Source organism: Gouania willdenowi, chromosome 24 (assembly GCF_900634775.1).
Source record: "Gouania willdenowi chromosome 24, fGouWil2.1, whole genome shotgun sequence".
Lineage (NCBI taxonomy): Eukaryota > Metazoa > Chordata > Actinopteri > Blenniiformes > Gobiesocidae > Gouania > Gouania willdenowi.
In genome coordinates this window covers 14,119,704-14,143,334 of record NC_041066.1, presented here as the reverse complement: position 1 = coordinate 14,143,334, position 23,631 = coordinate 14,119,704, and the positions used below count along the sequence as shown (strand labels likewise).

Below are 23,631 nucleotides of genomic sequence, written 5' to 3'. Positions count from 1 at the left end.
GATATTTCACACTCTTGATTTACCCAAAATGTGACCTTTTTCACTTTTAAATCCAATGTCCCTCAAATCAAGCTTTATATATATATATATGTATTTTTTTTTATTTTTTTTTAATTTTTTTTTATTTTTTGCACCTTATTTTTCATTTGCACTTTTTCTTTGTGTAGTCTTGCTTCTTTTTTCATGTGGATAATTATTATGATCAGTGTTGTTTTTAATATGCCGTTCTAATGACCTCTCGGGAATTAATCAAGTTTTCTCTGATTCTGATTCTGATATTGCTTGGCCATCATGCTGAAATCCCAACACCGTCACCTGTGCTGATATTATGCTGCTCACTGACGTCAATTTTAAGAAAAAAAACAAGAAAAGTACTATTTTCCTCGTCCACAGTATTTTACTTCATCTGCACAAATCCCTCTACGTGTTGAAGTGATGGGTAATATATCCAGTGTTAAAAATGTCATAATATTTGTTCTATTTCTATTTATATGCCACCCCCACCCCCCTGGCCTCATGGTTTGGAGGTCAGTTCTTTAAGTTCTGCTGGGCCTCTGTATCTCTTCAAAGTGTGTATGTTCTCCTGTATTATCTCCAGTTATTCCAGTATCCTCCCAGAGTCCATGTGAAGTTCAACAAAGTGCAAATTATTGCAAGATAAAGATAAGGTATAACTGTAAATGTAAGTTATTATCAGCCATCTAATGTGTTGGTGAGTGCGTAGCTGAAATAAATAAATAAATAAACAAAGGAAGATAGTTAGTAATATGTGACAGAGAAGCAGTATAAGCAGGATTAAAAGCCTTTGTTGGCACTATTTGATGTGTACCTTTCTTTTTGAATCCCCCTCCTTCAGGTGTGCTGCAGCTTCTACATGCTGTGCAGGGCTCCACCTGTCTGATTCTTCTGCAGGATAATAGCATGGAAATAATTGCACCAGGGTTAAAAAAATAAAAATAAAAAATTGAGAGCCGGCTTCCCCCGAGTGGATTTCATTTGTATGAATTTCTTTTTTTAATGTTGCATAGTGGAAAAGCTGTTACAGCGGCTGTTTCGCACGGTCAGGGGAAAAAAAAAAAAAAAAAAAAAAACAGGGAAGGATTGCTACTGCATATGAAATGAGTAAAGCATAATGAAGCGGTAATTCACTTTAGATGATGGAAATGGGAAAAAAGGTCGACCATAATCATGCCATGATGAAGTTGTGCGACTGTGTTGCAATGCAATATATTGTCAAGGCAAAGTGAATCATGGATCGTCTTCATAATTTTCATTTGTAGTCAGGCATGAAATGTACCTTATGGCACTGAATCTCTCAGAAGCCAAAGAGTTTTCTCTTCCTTTTTGGAGATTATGGAGCATGGCATCCCTGATGTTCATTTCACTTAATGCTCTGTGTGTGTGTGTGTGTGTGTGTGTGTTTGGTTTGAGTTTGTGACTGTGTTTATGTTTGCAGTCCCGTGCAATGTTCCCTGGGGGATGAAAACAGGTTGCCATGGCAGCAGCTTGAAAGTTGCAGTGATGTGGGTGCGTGTGTGCGTGTACGTGAGAGGGTTTTTTTTCATTTCATTCAGAGGCCAGACAAGGACAACTTGCTCTCGTCATTTCACAACCCCTCATCCCAGCTCTGAATCACTGACAAAAAAAATAAAAAAATAAACATATCTAGGTGACCTCTACAACATGTAAGTGAGACTACATGGATGTCACTATTTCCATATTATCACATGTGCCTCTCATAGGCCAGATACAGAAAACAGCATTTACGAATATCCTGATTTTAAGGTTTAAACACTGAGTGTGCTTTCAATAAATCAGGAGAAAATGGGGGCTACTATGTGGAGTTTCCTCCTCGATGTTAGTTATAAATGAACAAAAAAGACGTTTTTATGCTTAACGAGATTGTCCAAAGGTTATTTGATTTGTTTTTTTTTTTCCCTTACAGAAAATAAATGGTAATATCTGAGAGACTAGTATTATATTATATTATATTATATTATATATATTATATTATATTATATTATATTATATTATATTATATTATATTATATTATTATATTATATTATATTATATTATATTATATTATGTGGGCTCCCTCACTAAAATTGTCATGATGGTAAGACAAGAGTTCAACTGATTTTTTTTTGAACTCTGTTCTGTCATAACATTTTCCATCTGTGTGTTTGATCAGTGACAATCACCACTCTACAATCGCCACTTTAGAATGAACTTTTTGAGAGCTTTTATGGAGCTATTGCATATTTGCATAAGATATAATAATGTGTTTTTTTCAAAACCCCCCAAATTTTCACCTAAACCAAAACTATTTAAACACAGCGACAAATCGTTTCACAAGGGCTGGGCAGGAAAAATAAATAAATGATTTAATCTATTTATCAAATTTGTACATAAAAACTATTTTTATTTTACAAATTCAAGTTTAAAAAAAAGAAAAGAAAAAAGTATAAATACATGTCTTCTTTTCCATGACAGTTTTTTCTGACTTTTTCGCGTTTCGTCCTTGTGGGTTACCATAGCGCGATGTGAGCCAGCCCCCTCTTTGTTTACATTTCTTTACCCTTTGAGTAGGCTGTATGTGTGCTACAGGCATGTTTAATTTTTTATTTGCACTATGCTGAGATGCTAAGGGAAAAGTTTATTTTATTTTTTTAATATATGTTATAAAATATGTAATTTGAAAATTGAAGCTACTGTGAAGTTGCTGTTGCACTTTTGCTTAAACCTGGGTTAAAGCTTGAAATAGTTGAACGACAGAGCCTCATTTACTCTTTATTTATTTAGGGATTTTTCTTAATGCATTTTAACTCTTGAGGACAATCACAGCAATAAAATAGCACTTTTGACAATATATCTGATGTCTGCAGTCATTTTTAAGTGCATTGGAAAAAAAAAATCAAATCGAAACTCGAATTTTTCTTGAAAAAATTGGATATTTCACTGTTCACTGCTCTTGTGACCGACTCATTGCCTGCAAAAGAAGCATACGCTAGCTATTATTTTCATTCATCTTTAAAATGTTCTTTTTTTTAAAAAAATATCATCCTGTTTTTTGTTATAATGCCCCGGGTGGCTTGCACAGGTGCAGCAAATGCCAGGAAACAACAGAAAACTATGTCCAGACAACTCTGATATGATGTGCTTTCATGTGCCTAAATGTGTTAAAGTGAAGACTCAATGTGTTTTAAACAATAAGCATTCATGCTGAATGACATCTGTCTAATCATTGGCAATTGTAGAGTCATAGAGATTTATGAAATGTAGAAATTGCAGAAAAGATGCAGGCCACTTGGAGGGTTTGGGCAGCTGAAGCTGTGTCATTTCACTAAAGGCAGCTCCGATGTACAACTATAATTAACCTCTCCAATTATGAGTGAGTGAGTCACCCTGTGCAATGACAGATCTGCCACAAGTCCTCACTCAGCTGTCTGACTTCATGGACGAGCCATCCAAGCCAGTGACGCCAGTGCTGTCTGCCCCTCAAGCCAAGATCCTTCCTTACCCAAAGAGACGGGGGTCTTTCCTCCATTAGCAGTCACTCTTCATGCTTCTTTCAAAGAAACGGTCTCACTAAATAGTTCTCCTTAGGCAGTACATCCAGAATTCATCAGCCCTGGTCATCCCCATTTAGAATCTTACAGTGCGGCAGGTGGAATTGAGGTCATTTGAAATAACAGCGTTCACTTGATCTGCTATTGTGCCCTTGGGCTTATACTTTGCTGCTGAGTGGATGATTTTCCACACAATGTGGTCATTTTTATGCACATATGCATTTTATGTCCAGCTTAAATGGAACAAAATGTGTGGGAGTGTAGAGTATCCATGCAGCACACTACGCTTAACTTTTGCGACCGCGTGCTTGGTATCGTGTAAACGTCTCCTTTTCGCTGCTCAAACACAAGCATCTGCATCGTGTTAGGTCTCACATGCTTTTCTCACAAGGGCAAGACTTGGTATCAGTGCAATGTAAACCAGTGAGATATTTTGCAAAGACTTAAAGCTGCAGGAGATGATAATTTTTTTTTTTTTATCAGATAAAAACATAAGCTGTGTTCGAAATGGCATAGTAACGTACTACTCATACTAAGTCTGACATCAAAATGAGTATGTAGTGCGTTCACATTAGATAGTATGGAAGGATTTAGTTTTTTTTTTTAGTTTTTTTTTTTACGTTTTTATTAAGGATCAACATTAGCTGGTACTGTAGTAACCAGCTAGTCTTCCTGGGGTCCACAGAGACACCAATAAAATAAATACAAATACAGACAATCACATCAACTTTGATATTTCAAATTACAAATACAATTAATAATATACCCAATAAGAATTTTTAAGACACACATTTAATAATCCTCGTGAATAAAATAAATAAATAGATCAAAATGATTTTCTAAAAACAAAACAGAACCACTCAACATACAGTACACTAGAAATACTAGGATGTATACTATATCGCCCCATGATGCATTGCGAGTGGAATGTAAAATCATCCAGGGACCGGCTTCAAGCTAAAAACCAAACGTCCCCTTTTCAAAACCAAAGCATCTCTTGTTGTCTTCCAATAGCTTTTTTTAACGCTTTTGTAAATGGGTTTTGAAGCTAACCGGAAGTTTTGTAGTAGCTCAATGGCGGGTCTCCGCAAATCTCCAAAATGTCAGCATTAAATGTGTTTCTGCAGTTTTTATGGATCAAATGACCACATGTTGATATTCCACTTGGTCACTTTCTCGCTTAAAATGCTTTCAGAACTTTAAAAAGTGGAGAATTAACAGAGATATTTAGCCTCAGTGTGCTTCAGGTTTTGGTCGTTGGGTTCGAAATGCATTTTGGGAAACTTTGAAGTATACATATGTGGGAATGGTCTTCATCGGTCATCATCCTAATCATTTAGTAGACAGTATATACTCATTGAGTTTCTAGTGGATAGTACAGAGTGTGCCATTTCAAACACACCCATAGTTTAGGCTTCATAGATCAATAAATCAAAGATAATTTGCTCATCATTTTTTAATAGGTTAAAGGGTTGTTGGTGAAGAAACAGATCTAGAAATGATCTAAGGACGCAGAATAGCAAATAGCCCACCCTCACTTTACTGGGACTGGAATACAAACATAGCTTTAACAGCATCTCACCAACAGGCCAAATGTGATAATTGGAGACCGAATCCACTGAATACCATCCTGGAAACCTGGCACCCCCAGAGAGTGGGGATGATAACCACTACGATAAGGCAGCCTACAAAGGGGAGAACCAAATCCTCACATCATGGTGGCAAAACAATGACTTGGTCCTCAAAATTAGCTGGACAAAAGCAATGTCACATTGACTTTGGGAAACACACCTGCATGACAGCACTGTGATTTATAGGTGCATAGATTTTCACATTGGTGTTTATCTCTCAGAGGAACTGGTGTGGGAAGGAAACACATGGAACTTGAGAGGAATTCCCAGTGGGAAGTCTTTTTCCGGTGGACAAATAAAACCGATGACGAGCTCACCTGCTGTGTGTGACTGTCAATTTATTCTGAATGTAACATAGAATAAAATGCATCACTATTGAACACTTGTAAAATAACAGTAATATGCAATTTTGCATGAAAGATTATTCTGCTGCTGATCTGCTTAAAAAAAAAGACGATATGTCATAAAAAGGTCGCCCCCTGGTATAATTCTGAATTCCATCTAAATCTAAAACAGGCATCGCGAAAATTAGAAAGGAAGTGGCTCTCCTCAAACATGGTAGGAGTTCATACTGCCTGGAGAAAAAGATAGCGTGTAAAAAAAGCTATCCGCAAAGCTAGAACCTCCTATTATTCAACTTTAATAGAGGAAAACAAGAATAATCCTTGGTTTCTATTCAACACTGTAGCTAGGCTCACCAAAAGCCACAGCTCTGTTGAACCCTCTATTCCTGTCAACCTGAGTAGTGACGGCTTCATCAATTTCTTTACTGATGAAATTCTAACAATTAGAAACAAAGCTAATGTCCCCCTGCAGGAGTGCTCAATATTTTCTTAAACAAAACAGCTCCTGAAATATTCCCAACATGCAGCTTTTATTTACATAGTTTCACTCCACTTGGTCTATCTGAACTGACCTCAATGGTTGGTGCTTCTAAATCAACAACTTGTCTTTTAGATCCAATCCCAACTCCACTATTTTAAGATGTTCTTCCACTAATTAGCACTAATATGGTGAAATGGATTAACACATCTTTAGTAACAGGTTATGTGCCACAGGCCTTTAAAACTGCTGTAATAAAACCTCTCCTTTAAAAACCTTCCCTTGATCCGAGTTACTTGTCCAATTATAGGCCAGTGGATCATCATCTAATGCTGCAGAGACTGGAAAGCATTATTGGGATTAAAGAAACAGTGCTGGGTTGGTTTAAATCCTACCTATCTCAGACAGAACTCACTTTTTTCAGGTTAAAAATCTCTCCTCAGCCCACGCCAGAGTAAACCATGGAGTTCCCCAAGATTTAGTTTTGGGACCAATACTCTTGACATTATATATGCTTTCACTAGGTAACATTATCAGAGAACATAATATAAATTTCCATTGCTATGCAGATGATACACCGTTCCATTTGTCAATGAAATCAGATGAAACTCATCAGTTATTAATACTCTAGGCTTGTCTTAAAGATATCCCATCCTGGATGAGCCGTAACTTTCTCCTTCTTAACCAGGATAAAATCAAAGTGATTTTATTTGGTCCAAAACACTTCAGAGATAAATTATCAGAGCAAACAGTGTCTCTGGACGCCATTACTCTGTTACCCAGCACCACAGTAAGAAACTTAGGCGTTATTTTTTAGTGACTTATCCTTTAACTCTCAAATTAAACAAATCATAAGGACAGCCTTCTTCCACTTTCATAATATCTCTAAAATCAGGAATATCTTGGCCCAAAGTGATGCTGAAAAACTAATCCATGCATTTGTTACATCTAGATTAGATCATTGTAATTCCCTACTGTCAGGATGTCCTAGTAACTCACTAAAAAGTATACAGTTTATTCATAATGCTGCAGCCAGATTACTAACTGGTACAAACAAGAGAGAGCATATTTCTCCAGTATTGGCTTCCCTTCATTGGCTTCCTATAAAATCTAGAATGGAGTTTAAAATCCTCCTATTAGCCTACAAAGTTCTACATGATCTAGCTCTTGTATATCTTAGAGACCTGTTAGTGCCCTCTTGTTCGGGGAGAACACTCCGCTCTCAGTCTGCTGGTCTTCTTGAAGTGCCTAAAGTGTCCAGAAGTAGAACAGGAGGCAGAGCTTTCAGCTACCAGGCTCCTCACCTTTGGAACCAGCTCCCAGTCTTAGTACGGGAGGCTGCTACTCTCTCCACCTTTAAGGCTAAATTCAAAACCTACTTATTTGCTAAAGCGTATATCGTACAATAGCAATAACCTAAAACGGACATAGTCTCGTTGTTTTGGTCACAATCACAGACCATCACACGTAAATGGTCAACACCTCAGACCATTGCAAGAGAATGTTAGTGTTACATTCAAAACCAACATATTTAAAGCGAACAAGGTCCCCTCTGTAATGATCGCTGAGTGCGCCCAGTACAAGACAAAACCTTGTCTGTAGTGGTAGTATTTCAGAGCATGGTGGAGGCCGCAAGATGTTTACAATTAATATTAACCTAACCACTAGGAACGTGTGTGTCAAAGTGTATCATGTTTTCCCTGCAGTCTGTGCCTTCTCCTCACCCTCCACTCTAATTCTGTTTCAGGTGTCTTGATGCTGGAGCTGGTAGTTCCTGGTCGATGGTTCAAGGCTTAACTAGTCTGGGACACTCTGATGGTCTATCTCTCTATCCTGTTCTGATCGTCCTTCTGTTCACTAACCCCAACCAGTTGAGGCAGATGACTGTCACCTCTGAACCTGGTTCTGCCGGAGATTTCTTCCTGTTATATAGAAACAAAAAATACGGGAGTTTTTTCTTCCCACTGTCGCTAAATGCTTGTTCATGTGGATCTTGTTGGGTTTTTTCTTTCTTGCTATGAATTTTATATTGTTAAGCGCTTTGAGAAATACTTTGTTGTATTTTGCGCTATATAATTGAATTGAATATGTGTAGAACTGTACATAGAAATGTAACATCGTTCCCCAGTTTTGCGGTAAATTATAAATGACAAATTTTATAGAATTTTCCTGGCAATTACAATTACAAAGTCAATTATCTGATCTCAATTACAATTTCATCATAATTATGAATGCAACATATTTAAAATTTTAGGTACAATAAAAATTATGCCATCATTTTTTGTTTATATTTGTGTTTTTTACATCTCCATTCTTCTTTCTCCATATCCTCTCACGGAATGATCTTATTTCTCAAATGGCTCTGCATTCGTCGTCTCCAGCATGATTGAATTTCACAGTGGAAGTTGCCCACAGGGTGTGGATGTGACAGCTCTGATTCCTGCTGGTGTCATACTGACTTAGCTGGCATGGTTGTCATGTGATTCTGGGGGGGAAATTGGCAACTTTCTAACGATAAAAGAACACATTGTTCTCCGCAATATGGTTTGATGATGCATTTGGGTAATTCCATTTAATGGTTGCTCATTATGGGAAACAATCAGTGAAATTAATCCTTTGTTGGAACTATGCCTTTTTTTTTTACTAATATTCTGTAAGCCTTGGAGGTAGTAGTGACCTTAGATCTGTTTCTGCAGCTCAGCCCATTAAGAAGTTGGTGAGTAACATGTCTACGGGGAGATGCTCAGCCATCCTCATTGACCTCTGTGGTCGTCCAGGACTCATCATGTTTCAATGGTGTACACACAGCAGAGTGTCTTGCTGGAAGGCGCTCTCAGGGCAGCCCGCCGTTACTCTTTGCCATGCAGACGTGTCTAGAGAGCTGATGAGGCGGGATGGATTTTCTCGAGTGCTGCTCTCCAATGTGAGTGAGTCACACAGAGTATCAGGAAATGGGGCAAAGGCAATCTGTGGCGTTTCATTCTGATTTATTCATACATGTTGTTTTTAAGGCTTGTCAGAATGTGTTTTCGAGTGAGAGTTGTCATGCAGATTTGCAGTGGCATCATATGAATGTATCACAGGTGTTTTTTTTTCCATTTCTGAAACGCCCGCAATGCTTTCATCGCTCACGAGAAGGTTCATATTGTGTCAGCTGAAAAGATGATGCAAAAAGTAAAGCTATTGTAGAGTGAAGAATGTCCTACTGTTGAAACAGAACAAAGTGGGTGGCTCGCTGGAGATTATAACCGAGTTGCAAAAAACGAAGAAGCATACATCCACATACTCCACTAGAGCCTGTGGGTGCAGCCGCATTCTGCAACTGTGAACCACCATTTCAGAAATGAGAGGCCTTTGTGTGAAAAATGAATTTCCATGTTGCGGGGGCTTATTCAGGCAGGAAGCGAAGATATAGAATATTGCATGTTTTAGGAGGTGATTGCGGGCATTGCTGCCGGTGCTGGAAAGAGGGAGAATAGGTTCAATCAAACACTTTTGTCAGTGTCTTGTGTCCAGCTGCAAGCATTCCTCCCACCGTCGGGATTTCCACATGGAATCCGTGAGTCACCTCCACAGCAGTCCCACCTTCTGCTTATGAATAATCAACCTATGTACTTTTTTTTTTTTTTTGTCGTACATTATTTGTATCTAGAAAACAATCTGTTATGAGAGATGCATCAGAATCTATTGAGTGATTCACTCTCCAATTTCTCTACCAAATTATAATCATTCCATTGAATATATCCTCTTCGCATTTGAAACGTGCACGTAAGCAATTTCTGTCTCAAGGATGATCCTTATCCTCTGAATAATGTAACTGCTGATATTGCACTAAGCACTCACACTGCACCACTTTCAATCGACATAAATAAATCTCATTGCATGTTTTTTCCCCGTTTTATTATAATAACACAAACAAATCCCAATAAAAATGGATAGTTGTGTGAGACAGTAGTGCAAGGTCTACTGAAGTGAGTAAGAAAATGGGATAAAAATTGCTCGATATTCAAAGCAGCAGGCGAGATATTGAGTTGTTTTTGCCGTCGGTAAAGAACAAAAGAAGACAAGAAAAAGAAGAAAACAAATCTGCAATCAAAAAACTCCAAGTAAGAAGCATTTCACAAAGAATTAAATGTTTTTTCTATTTAGGTCAATGTGGCTCCTTCTGTGTAAAGACAGCTTTATGTTTTCTCCAACATGACAGGTAATGCACTCCATTTGTACACACAACCTGACTCAGTTTTCTTTTTGTTGTCATTAAGTTCCATGGGGCTTTTATGTGTTTACACTCCCCACCCTTTGAAACATCAGAATCACTCACCTCTTTGAATTTGCACATGCTTGCAAAAGTCAATACCTTTCAAGAATTACTGAGCCATTGTTCTGTCACTACAACAACAACAAAAAAAAAAATCGTCATGTTAGATTAGAGAATGAATGATGTGCTTTGCTGCTTGGGCTCATGATGGTGTAGATTACTTAGTCATTTGCAATAACTGAATACACTGGGCTAGTTGTCAAAACTTCTTTTATACCATTTCCAGGCCCAAGCCAATCAAGGTCATGCTGTATTTTCAAAATAATTTAAGCCCTACCAATTTTTTTCTTTCAATTGACATCAGTACTGTTTGTTTTTTTTGGGGTTTGTTTTATTTTTTTTACACAAAAAACTATATTTTTCTTGGGGACAAGGACCGCTGTATTTTTAGAGTACAATTTTGTTGAAACTGACAGCAAAGCTGAAGTCAGCATCCAATGTCAACATTTTAAAATCCAAATTAAAGACACTCTTTTTCACTTCTGCGACTGAGGAGATTTTAATCATATTATTGTTGATTTAAAGCTTCTACTGCTGATTTCAAATGATTTCACTACTGATTTTAATGTTCTTGTTGATTTGTAAACTGTTAAATATTTTCTGTTGCACTATTGGCATTTGCATATTGTTGTGTTTTGTTTGTTTTTTTTGCCATTGTTGTTTTATTTTTGTTTTAAATTGTATTTACATGTATCTTTTTCTAATGTATGTCTGTCCCATAGTTGTATATTTGAACTATTATCCTGTGTCGGTATTTATTTTTGTTCTTGCTGTTTACTTTTGCTTTTCTATGGTGTTGATTTAACGTATTAATTTCCCCTATGAGGATCAATACATGTTTATTCTATTCTATTCTTTTCAATACTGTAAAGTATCGTATATCGTGGATAACTTTGCATGTTGTCCCACCATTACACAATCTAGATTTTACCTCTTGAATCAGGCGGGAGGCCGCCCAATCTGGCAACATAGAGAATAGCGAGCCTCCGTTCAAGCCAACAGGGGCCGGACGTGTGGCTGACGTCAAGGGGGCGTGGTTGTACGCGGCTCTCGTGCGTGTTTCCCCCGTGTATCAGCGTGTGTGTGTGCGCGCGTGCACCCCCTCCCCCTCCCCCTCCTTCAGCAGGCAGTGCTCACTTTGCTCCGTACAGGCGCAGTGTGTGTGTGCAGTGTGTGCAGTTCGGTTGCTCTGCCCCCTCCGCGTTTGAATGGACTAGATTCCCAGCCACGTAAGAAGCACAGCGGCACCACGGGAGAGAGGATGTCCTGCTGAATCCAGGGATTGGCCTGGGAGAGTCAGCCGGCCGTCCCTTTTCCTTCCTCCCGTCACACAGGACGACACTTTAAGAGAAGGACGTGGACTCCTCGCACACAAAGAGCTGCAGCGGTGTTTCCCGGATGGGCTTCCCTCCTTCGACACTGGATGACACTCACCGCGCATGGATGTGATCCCTGGGAACAAGGCCGTGCACTGACCTGTACTAGTTAGCCACGGAAGCTAACCAGTTAGCTCTGCACCTGCTAGCCCCATTTGACGTTTTAATTTTGCCCGAATTCAATCGTCGTTGTTCCGTTTTGACGGGAAAAGTCGCTATATATCATTAGCTTGTGCGTTGTATCGTATCGGTGCCAGGAAGTTCTTCCAACATTTGTTTCCGTTTTATGAAACGTGCCATACCGGCGAAATAAGCTAACCCAACGAGCTGCGGGTTCAATGCTTCATTCATTGTTAAAGCTAACTTTGTGGCAGCCTTTGTTGTAGTTTTCATTGCCTGTTTTTTTTTTTCTCTTCTTCTTCTTCTTCTGGCAATTAAGAATTTACAGCATCTTTGTGCAAAATATTTTTATTCAACTAAATTATAATTTATCCATCCTCAGTGTAAGTCAAGAGAAGATGAGCGGTTTAGCTGCGTAAAATCCTGTTGATAACCAGAAGAACTCTGCAGCTGCACATAAGCTTTTCTTTCTTTTTTTAATTATCAATTAAAAGTACTTGATTCAAGTTCAACCACATTGAACGGATAACTGCACTGACTTGTTGGTGCTCTCATCGAGGAGGAAGATCCTTGACTTTTGTGGAGTTTTCGCACTCATGAACATACAGAGGTCAAATCCAATTAACATTTCACGTTATGGGAGATCACGGCACAAATCGCACGATTTCGAGGAGTTGTCTTGTTTAAGGACTACTGAGTCGAATCACAGTTTCAGTCCCAACCTCGGCTCGCCCAGTCCCCCGGAGACCCCGGACACCTCGCACTGTATCTCCCGCATCGGGGACTACCTTTTGTTGGAGCCGCTGGAGGGGGACCACGTTTTTAGAGCCGCGCACTTGCACAGCGGGGACGAGCTCGTCTGTAAGGTCAGTATCAGTATCATCATGTACCAGCTTAGAAATGCATTGGCCACCAGAAATGAGATCAGAAATCTCCTCTTTGATTCAAATCATGCGTGAGATCTTAATGAATGGAAGTCACAAAGGTGTGAAACATGCGGCCCGCGGGTCAAAGCCGGTCCATCAATGAGTCTAGTATTGCACCGTTTTCTCGGTAAAATCTACAGACTGTATATTCCTAGAATAGCTCCACATTGTTAAGGCTGGGTAAATTTTTTTTGGAATCGATACCCAGCTCTAGTTAATTTGCTATGATCGTGATCAACAAACCCCATGATGATGCAATACCTCCAAAGGAAGATACCAGCATGTTTTATATATAATAGGAATTTCCCGATACAACTTTTTCACTTCCGATACAACACCGATATTGCAGCCTTGAGTATTGGTTGATACCGATATCGACCCGATACGATATCAGCACTAATCATACATACTTTTATTACTTATTTTGCAGTGTGGAATGTTAGTAAAGGCTTGATTATTATAAAAACAGACCCATTTATTATAAACCAATGGATTACATATAATTAACCTTTTAGAATAAGATTATTCTGTGATTGAATACAATAAATCAAAAAATAAAACAGAAGATATTGAGGAAAAAAAAACCCAATATATATTATATTGGAGGTTTTAGATGCAGTCTGATAAGATCTGATATTCGTTTTCTGGCTGATATCGGACCCATATCAATATCGGATCGGGACCCCCCCCAGTGTGTGTGTGTGTGTGTGTATATATATATATAACTCCTGCTTCAAGCCCCAATTTACTAATCCTGTGCAAAATTTAGTTTTTGAAATTACTAATCATGATTCAGCTATTTAGCTTTCCAGAGGCATATGGTGTTTTAGATAGTGGAATTTTATTTATTTTCTTCATGATTTGTCAAATAGTGCCCCAGACTATAGTTTTTTTTTTTTTTGTTTCAAATTTGATTTTTAATGGTCAAGAAATACAATAATTAAAATTCAAACAAATGCATAATAAAAACCCATTTATTGTTGGATACATTAACCTCCACCCTCCCCACCCCCATTATAGTTTGTAGACAATAAACTAAAAACTCTCCATAAATATGCATGCAATTCCTCAAGTATTGGCCATACTTTCTGTAATTATCTTATTGTTTAATTATTAAAATTATGATAGTTGTCATTGTTGAATATAAAACAGCCACTGCTGTACTGTCCACTACCTTTGCTGCCAGCCTACCATCTCCTCAACCTTCTAATAATTGCATGAGTTGTAAATGGAGAGCTGTCTGTAGTGTGCACTGCAGCCTAATGGAAAAAGTGAATGGGATGAGCTTCATGGTTTGGATTGCATGATGTAACGTTGACAAAGAAGTGAGTAACCACATGCACAGTTCTTCTCTGTCTCTCTCTCTCTCTGTGTGCTATTCTCGCCCACCCAAGCTTCTCCCTAAGTTTAGAGTACACGGCTGTGCTGGTGTTATTTCACCCATGAATAAATAGTGGGCGTCTAATGAGTCAGCTAATTTATCTTTTGTACAGAATACTTTAGTTCATTTCCAGTGACAGTTACAAGTTCAGCATTGACTTCTCTATCCATAAGAATAATGCACTGCTGTTTAAGCTGCAGGGCTTTCCTCACTTCACCCCATTTATAGCCTCTATTGACTTTGGTGTATTAATGATTATAAGGCCCATGGGATTGTCGTGGAGGTGCATTCCAGCTTCAACTGGACTTAAGTCGATTGATGAGTTAAGAAAATAGTTACATTCACCCTTGGGTCCTATGGGAGGACAAAGTTAAAGCCCTTCCTTCTGGATTTAAAAGGTTTTCTCAAAGCAATTATAATAATAAATGAATGACTTTTGTCTCAGCCTATGAACGACCGACTGTGTGACCAAAGTCTATTGGTGGTCCCTAAAATAGTGAATAAACCCCACTTTAAGGTTAGCAGTATCTGTAAGGCATTTTTAAATGGTAACCAGTAGAGCCATCTTACCGAGATGGCTTTTACTGGAAGTCAATTGGAGGTTACTATGGAAACAGGCGAAACGGCAACCCCTGAGCCACATTACAAAGCCACTATTCACTGATGCTTTCACTTTGCCTCCCATCAAACTTATTCTCCTGTTTTTAGAAATTATAGATTGATATTAGTTATTTATAGTTTGTTTACTCACTAGGGCTGAACGATATAGAGATTCAAGATATATCGAGTTTTCTATTTTGGCGCTATAGAAAATGACAATATTGTCTTATATATATTACATCGGGCTGGGTGATGTGGACTGAAATTCATATCAATACTTTTTCCTAAAATGGCGATTTACAATTTAAGTTTTGATAAATTTATTTCCAATGAAATCTAGCCAGACAGACAATTTACTAACAAACCCTTGCACAATATGTGCCACTTTAGTCTTTTTCTCCTCTAAGGGACAGCAAGTGTGCGTGAGTTCTGTAGTGTGGCTTGTTTAGGGGAAGAACTGGGTTAGAAATCTATAAACTGTGCTTGTCATGCTGTCATGCTGTAGTGAAAGTTTCTGAAACAAGTATTTTAAAACAAAATAAGCTACAAAATAAATATATATACAGTCAATCGATTTAGGCGATATTGTAATTTTTTATATCCCCAAAACAGAAAACTTGATATATCTTGAATTTCTGCTCTAATTTTTCATAGCTTATTTTGTATCAAAATACTTGTTGTGGGAGTCACTGCTTGTACTACTTTTCAACACATTTTGTGCAACTGTCTGTTCATAAATGTGCCTATGTGGCATTTTGCATCAGCACATTTAAACCTGAATTGTCTCTCTGGTCTGACTTAATCTGAATTAAAATGATCGATATATCGTATATCGCCATTTTGAGACGAAATATCGAGATATGAGTTTTGGTCCATATCGCCTGGCCCTAGATTTAAAGCTGTTGACACTCCCAAAAAAAACTGTATGAGGCTGTTTGCACTGAGGTTTATTTTCCTGTGCATGTGATTGCAGGTTTTCGACATTGGCCGGTACCAGGAGTCACTGGCTGCGTACTTCGCTCTAGGCCAGCACCAGCACATTAACCAAATCCTGGAGATTTTGCTCGGGGAGACGCGAGCCTACGTGTTCTTTGAGAGAAGCTATGGTGACATGCACTCTTTTGTTCGAACCTGCAAGAAGTTGCGAGAGGACGACGCCGCCAGACTCTTCTATCAGATAGCCTCGTCCGTGGCACATTGTCACGACAACGGACTGGTTCTCCGCGATCTCAAACTGAGGAAGTTTGTCTTCAAAAATGAGGACAGGTATAGAAAAAATATGCTGATGTCATACTTGCTGTTATTGGTTAATACGTTTCCCTTTGGCGGTATGCATACAACACTTTTTAGGTCATATAGCACACTGTAGCTCTGCTTCTATCTTATACAGTGTCATGCAAGAACATATGAATAAAACAGCCATTTCAAAATATTCATTTTGGACAGATTTATACCAGCGTTTAAACTAATTCTGCCTTTTTAACTTAAAACATGTGGAATAGATATAAAGCTGCATTGCCCAGGATAGAAATCCAACCACATTACAACTGTACAAGTGTACTGACACCTGGTGGTAGATTTTAAAATTACAATCTAAAATTCCTGGCTTCTGTTGCTAAAGCAACCTTGGTGCTGTTTTTGAATTGGTGGAAGCATAATTGTTCTACAATCAAATCCTTTAAATACTCTTGTTTTCTTCCACTTTTGGTCGTAAAAGCATCTTGAAGTCTATTATTTTCCCTGTTATCCATGTGTGGCAGAGAAACCCACTCCACTGTAGTTAGTGCCTCCTGCCTGAAAGCATGATGTCACACTCTGGCTCGTAGTGTGGAAAAGAGAAGTTGAGCTGCCTCGCATAATTAGCTCGGATCCAATATCATTGAATGTCACATGAGACCTGAAAAGCTTTAATGCTGAGCCCCACCCCCCACCCCCCACCCTACATTACAGGATAGATGTCAAATGAATTTTACGAGGTACGGGGCAGGACGGACCACACTGGCTCTCATTGGTTCTCAGGACTCATCTTACACCTTTTAGAGCGTCTAGTGAAGAGAGCTGCAGATACACTGTTACCTGTTTATGTTTATGTGGTGGTCAATGGAAAAGAATGAGCTTCTTCTTCTACTTGTATTTGTTTTGCAATTGTTGGCATGTGACAAAAAAGCAGTCAGTGTTTACTGACTTTCTTCAGGTTCATGCATAGCGTTACAAATGAATTCCATTGATGAGTAGTTATTTACTTAACTGATATCACATGTGACATCGTTTGTCAATATAGTTCATTATACATCTATTTTCTATTTATTTTACTTAAAGCTACTGTTGTTTTGTTTATGATCCAATCGAACATATTAGAGCTGGGAGATATATCAAGATTCAAGATATATGTAGTTTTTTATTTTGAAAATATAGAAAATTACAGGATCGATATATATATTTTATAGCCTTTTTTGTATCAAAATACACGTTTTAGGAGTCGCTGCTTTTGCTACTTCTCAGGAAAGCATGAAAAGCACAGTTACATACATTCCTGAGTGCGTCCCAACCCAGACCTTCCCCTAAACAAGCCCCACTACAGAACTCACTCACACGTGCATTTTGCATCAATCAATTGAACCCAAAATTGTCTTTGTAGTAAGACTCTATTTAAATTAAAATGATCAAGATTTGTCGTATATCGCTATTTTGAGAAAAAATATTGAGATATGAGTTATGGTCCATATTGCCCAGCACTAGAATGTATATCTGTGTTTCAAAACTCGATAATAAAAGGACAAGCAGCAAATACATCGTCACAGAGAAAACATCTATATATATATATATATATAAAATGAGTTTTGCCATTCAGGCTCGATTGTATGCATCATCTCAAGGCAAGGGCAAAATATCGAGATATTTATCTTGTATCGTGATATAGCTTGAAAATATTGAGATATAAAAGAAAAATATGGGGTTAATATTATTTGAAAATTTTCAGAATTTGAGATCAGTTTCATGATGTATTGTTTGAGAGATTGGTTCTAAGGCCTGTTTTACTTCTTTTGATACTATGTAGCAATCTTAAACATTTCAGACAATAATCTCATAAAAATACTCCAATATTTTGCTTTTTTCATATAAATGTTAAGCATTCGATGTGCTTTTGTTCATTTCTGCAGAAGCCTTGTAAAGCTGGAGAGTCTAGAGGACACCTACATTCTCGCTGGTCATGATGATTCCCTATCAGACAAACATGGCTGCCCGGCCTATGTTAGTCCTGAGATCCTCAATGCTAACGGCAGCTACTCGGGCAAAGCAGCCGACGTCTGGAGCCTGGGCGTCATGCTTTACACCATCCTGGTCGGGCGCTATCCATTCCACGACGTAGAGCCTGGCTCCCTGTTCAGCAAAATCCGCAGGGGCCACTTCAACATCCCCGAGACGCTTACCCCCAAGGCCAAGTGCCTGATCCGCTCCATTCTCCGCCGTGAGCCGGGGGAGCGCCTCACCTCTCGGGAGATCCTGGAGCACCCGTGGTTCGCGTCCTCCGGTGCACTGGGGGGCGCTGCATCGCACGGCCGGGTAGAGAAAGAGCAGGAGCAGATGGTGCCTGAGGTGAACATGGAGGAGGAGCTGGAGCAGTTCTTCAGCTGAGCAAACGCCAAGCACAAAACCAGATGACTCCACCCCACACGGTCGGCTCGCCACGGCAACAGCAGAGCCAAAAACAGTAGTTTAGACATAAGTAGATGAATCTGTCACCCGTAACCAAGGTGTTTCCATCTCTTTTCCTTTTCCACTATCTCATGGAAAGCCTTGAGCCTGGCAAGACGAACGACATCTACACGTCACCCGGCCTTTGGCACCCCTGGTTGGGATGCTGCTGTCAGACATGCAAGTTGCAACTAATGTAGCAAACGTTTTGTTTTTGTTTTGAGTTTTTTTTGTTTGGGATGTGTTTGGATTAATGTGGTGCTTATGGAAGTAGACACATTCACCATTTTTTTTGACACTATAGAAAGCATGAAGGGACATGAACTGACAAGACGCCAAGGAGAGGAAGTTGAAACCATCTGAAAAACTCCAACAAAAGCAGCTTTTCACCCAAATTCTTTTTGTTTTCTACATAAAAAAGGCAGTTCCCAGACCGAGGAAAAACAACCCCTGGTTCTGTTGGTAATCTAGAAAAAGGTGTTCAACCCTTACCTGGGATCATGTAAACAGAAGAAGCAGCTCAAGCTATTTCTTTCCCTTCCACATCATCATAAATGTTTTGTTTTATCATGTTCTGTATTTGTTTCTTTTTCTGACTTTGCTAACCTCCCTGATGGCCTTTCATTTATGCTTTTAATGGCTTTTTATTTGTTCTGCAACGTGATGAATTGTTTTGTTTCTTTTGCTAGTTCTGCTTTATTATTTTTTTCATTCTTTTGTTACTGCTGCTTTGGTGTCACTCCCTGGACTCAATCTTAAAACCATTTACTCGGGTAAATTCTCCCAAAACAGCATCGTGCACTTAATGTGATAGGTGAATGGACAATTCCACCTTAAAATTAGCTTCCTTTTTATTTAAATTCACATTAACATTTATTTAAAGTGTAACTGCTATATATGAAATATATGAATAAATATTAAAAAAAATATATATTTAAAACTACATTGCAGGGTTTTTTCTTTATCCAGAGATTCCTTTTTTCTTGTATATTGAAGGCAATATCTTGACACAGGACAGGCATTGAGGAGAAAAAATGTCTCGTCTGAAGTTTGAGAACGTACAAGGTTTTCTGTGCCAGTATTCCTCTGTGCCCCGACGGCCCACGCCTCCCAGTCTCCCCCTCAATTCTTTTTTTTGGAAAAACACTTGATACGAGATGCTCAGTGATTTTTAGTATTGCTATGACATGCTCACTCCAGAACCTCATCGTTGATTTTTCTACTGCTTGCGTAGGTTCTGTGAATCGAACATGCTCGAAAATGGATACCGTGGACACGTTTCGTCGTATCTCGATGTTACAAAATTTGTGTTGAAATAATAAAAAAAAAAAAAACTAGTCCGTGGCATGTGCTCTATGAATGCTATAGCCTACCTAGCCTGGGTGGGGAGGTGGGGGAGGGCTTTGAAAGGAGGGGTAGATGGGTGCTTGTGTTTTTTGTTTAGTTTTGTTGTTTGTTTTTTTTAAAGAAATGGAAAAGTACCATGTTTTTTTTTTTCACTTTGCTACTTTCTGAGTTGCTTTTTTTTTTTTTTTTTTTTTTGACTGAAAGAAAACTTTAGCTTTCAACTTTTTTTTTTTTTGTTTTTTTCTTTTTTTGTAGACTGAGCTACCTTTTTATTTAAGTTGGTGCTGATTTGGTGCTTATGTTTAGTCCTTTCATGGAGGGGTGGTGCATGGTGGGATATCTGCCTCAGATGTTCTGATTGTATTGTAACAGATTCTGGTGTTTTGTCCAAAATTATTCAGTAAAATAAAATCGTGAACTGCTTTTTGAGTCCTTGGTTTTTATTTCGTTTTTGAAAAAAAAAAAAAAAGAATAAAAAAACAGGTTGTTTTGACACACCGTGTTACATCACAATATTCAATTACATTTCTTGGTAACACTTTATTTGACGTTTCGTACATAAGGCTGCCATTACGCTGTTAACATGAATAAGGCTGTCATTAAGTGCTGTTCGTTACCCTACCTAACCCTACTAGATCCCTCCACCTAACCCAAAAAAATGCCAACATAGCTCCAAAGGTGTCATATTTTAGCAACCAACACTTAATGACAGCCGTCATTACACCTTATTCATGCTAATGACAATGTAACGTTTTCAATCAGGGCTTTTGCCTTTATTTATTGTCGTACATGTTAACACGTATATGAAAAACCACTAGGCCACCACTCCCCTAGTAATGTCAGCCTTAGTATGAAACTTCAAATAAAGTTTGACCAATTTCTCTCATATCTTAAAAAAAAAAGTAAATTTCTTAATTAAATTGCAATTACAGGTGCTGTTTAACGCTCCTATTATCTTTGAATATTACTAACATATTTTACCCTCAATGCAGTTTTATTATCAGACACATTTGTTCAACAGGATACATAAATATTCCTTTGATAATGACACAAAATATCATGATAATTGCATGCTTAATCAATTGTACCCATCCCATTAGGTAAAGTCATGAAATATGAAGCAAAAAGCAAAGTCAACTATTAATTTTTTTGAATGATACACATTAAATGGGGTCATATTGACCCCAAGAACAATAGGAGGGTTAAGTGGTGCCACATTAATAAGTGGTGCCCTGACGCTGACAGTCTCATTCATTTAATCTAAATTACTTCTGGAGAAGCTCATGAGCTTGTTTAATAACTCAAACCGCAATTTTTTTAAACTTTTTTATTCATGATGGTACTGTTTTCCTTTCAGGCCAGCCAATCACTTCCTGTGGATCTTGTCCTTTTATGATCTGTAGATAGATTTCATTACATCGTTCACATATCCTGCTTACAGGCTAATTCTGATTACGTCAAGCCCTGAATCTCACTCCAGTATACAGCAGTTAGTGAACTTTGTGGCCTTTAGTTTCAATAAAGAAATAATGGGACAGTGAAAAGCCACAAGTTCGACTCGGCTTGTGGGCTTATTACAGTGTATGAAACCTCCTTCGAGGGTGCTTGTTGTGCACACAATGAAATGGCTCCTGCAGCAGATCCCTGTGAGCTGATAAAAAGATAAAAGCTAATGGAGGACAGTAATTAGATTCACAAAAAACATGGTGACAAAGCTATCCAGGCCAACTTCCTGCTGGCAGCAGTGGTAAACAACCCCCCCACCCCACCCCACCCCACCCCAGTTAGACAACCAAGGATCAGTGTCATATTGTGTCTTCTCATTTTTGTTAACACTCACACAAATATGTTATAGGCAAGGCAAATGTAAATGGATTTGTATAGTGAATTTCATACATAAGGTAATTCAATGAGATTCACATTATTAAAAAAGTGCAAAAAAAAGCAATAAACAGTTTTTTTTTTTTTTAAAAAATGAATACAACATTAAACAGAGTTTTAAATCAACAATAAAATGATTAAAAATCTCCCTCTCAGTCATAATCAGTAGATAAAAGTATCTTTACTGGGCTGTACTAATAATGTTAATAAATTATGAACCATTGTCTTATTTTATAAGGGATGATAATAATAATCAATCATACAGATTTCCAGGTTTTGTATATAACACAAAAACAGACTAAAGGATAGTGAATGCTAGCCTGACCTCTAGTGGCTAATCTGAGGTAAAAACATAAATATAATTAATTATATATGATCAAATAAATAAAAATCCATCAACTCTCACGCTTTGTATTTTAGTCGACTATATCTGTAAGAGATTTAGTCGACTAAAATCTTCACGTCATATTTAGTTGGCATGAAATGACCTGAATTAGTCCTGATGACTACATTTTGGACTAAAACTAAGTTGCATTTTAGTCAGAAAGCTACAACTAAAACTAAATCAAATTTAAAACTGAAATGTAGATAATGTAAGATATAATAGTAACTGTTATACATACTACCTGTGTGAACTCTGCTGCATGTTATGGTGCACAAACCTTATTTTGACCTGATTAATGCGTATAAACTATGGAATAAATTTGCCTGTCGATGAATCTGTTTATTCCAGGCTGAACCGTGGGATTATTTATTACCAATGCTGGGCTAAACACATGAGAAGGCAAGAATGTGGATGGAGGCCAGAATGTGTTGGAGGTGCAAACTCAGCTGTGAAGGAGCTACTTTAAACAAAAAAACAAAAAAAAAAAAAACCAATCATGCTTCTGCTGTTTCTTCTATTTTTGGAGATTTGGACAATACACAAAATTACAAAACCTCGTCAAAAAAAAAATCTCTTTTGTGGCCAATTTTTTTCATTATTATTTTTTTTTTACAAATTGAAACAGCACACGATCTTAAACAACTGTGTTCTATACAATAATAATAATAAAATGCAGTATACAAATATCTGAGCTGGCACAACGTGTTACTGGCAACACTGTATTTGTAATATAAGACATGATCATAAACGTATTTGTTAATTTCATTTAATACAGTAAAACAAATCTGCCCCCTCCATAAAAAGTAAATTACGTTCTAATAACTCGAGAAAAAAAGAAGTCCTTTGGGTCGACAGAAATTCTTGATATCAAAATGTGGCCACGATCCATAAAAAAGATTGGAACCCACTGTTTTAATCCTTTCAAGATCTAAAATTAGACATTTATTTGAAGCATTTTGCTATTATTGCTGTAGAAAGATGATGATGAAAGCAGAGAAATATGCTTTTTGCAATTTTCATGCATATGGGTGCACTCCATCATTTACTGTAATGGCCCCAGGCCAGCTGGATGATGATGAGCAATTGGTAAAAGGTGTCTTCATGAACCAGTACCAATACGTGTGCACGCAGGTGTATTAAACGCTTGCATCTAGACCTGAAAAAGCTTTTTTTTATGAAAGCTCTGAGCATGAAGCCGTGAGGAACGTGGGCTCTTGTAGCGTGATGGGACATGTGGTTTGAAGTCTGATCAATACCATTAAAGCAGTTAGATTTCCTGCGTTTTCCATTCCAACAAAATAATGTCAGTTCAGAAGATACATCCAGTGAGCAGTTTTTCAGTGTAAACAACACAGATAAAAAAAATACAGTTCCTAATTGGAGGGACTTATTAGTGGCTGAAAACATGGATTCAAACATGTTTCCTGTGTTTTTCTCGCACTGACAGAAATGATTCATCTTCTGTTTACTCTCCTCATTCACCACCATGCATTCCCACAATCTGTCACGCTGTTGACATTCGCCCACCGCTTCCAGAACATTTTATTTGAGTTCTTCTGGAAATAGCTAAATAGCTGA

General features: G+C 38.0%; 1 protein-coding gene across 1 annotated transcript; it reads left to right on the top strand.

The window, feature by feature from the left end:
- The first annotated feature begins 11,420 nt into the window (after positions 1-11,420).
- trib2 (tribbles pseudokinase 2) lies at positions 11,421-19,505 on the top strand. The gene is made up of 3 exons (XM_028439907.1): positions 11,421-12,703; positions 15,718-16,010; positions 17,906-19,505. Exons 1-3 carry the CDS (start codon positions 12,434-12,436, stop codon positions 18,378-18,380), a joined length of 1,038 nt encoding a protein of 345 aa, XP_028295708.1. The 5' UTR covers positions 11,421-12,433; the 3' UTR covers positions 18,381-19,505.
- The last annotated feature ends 4,126 nt before the right edge of the window (positions 19,506-23,631 follow it).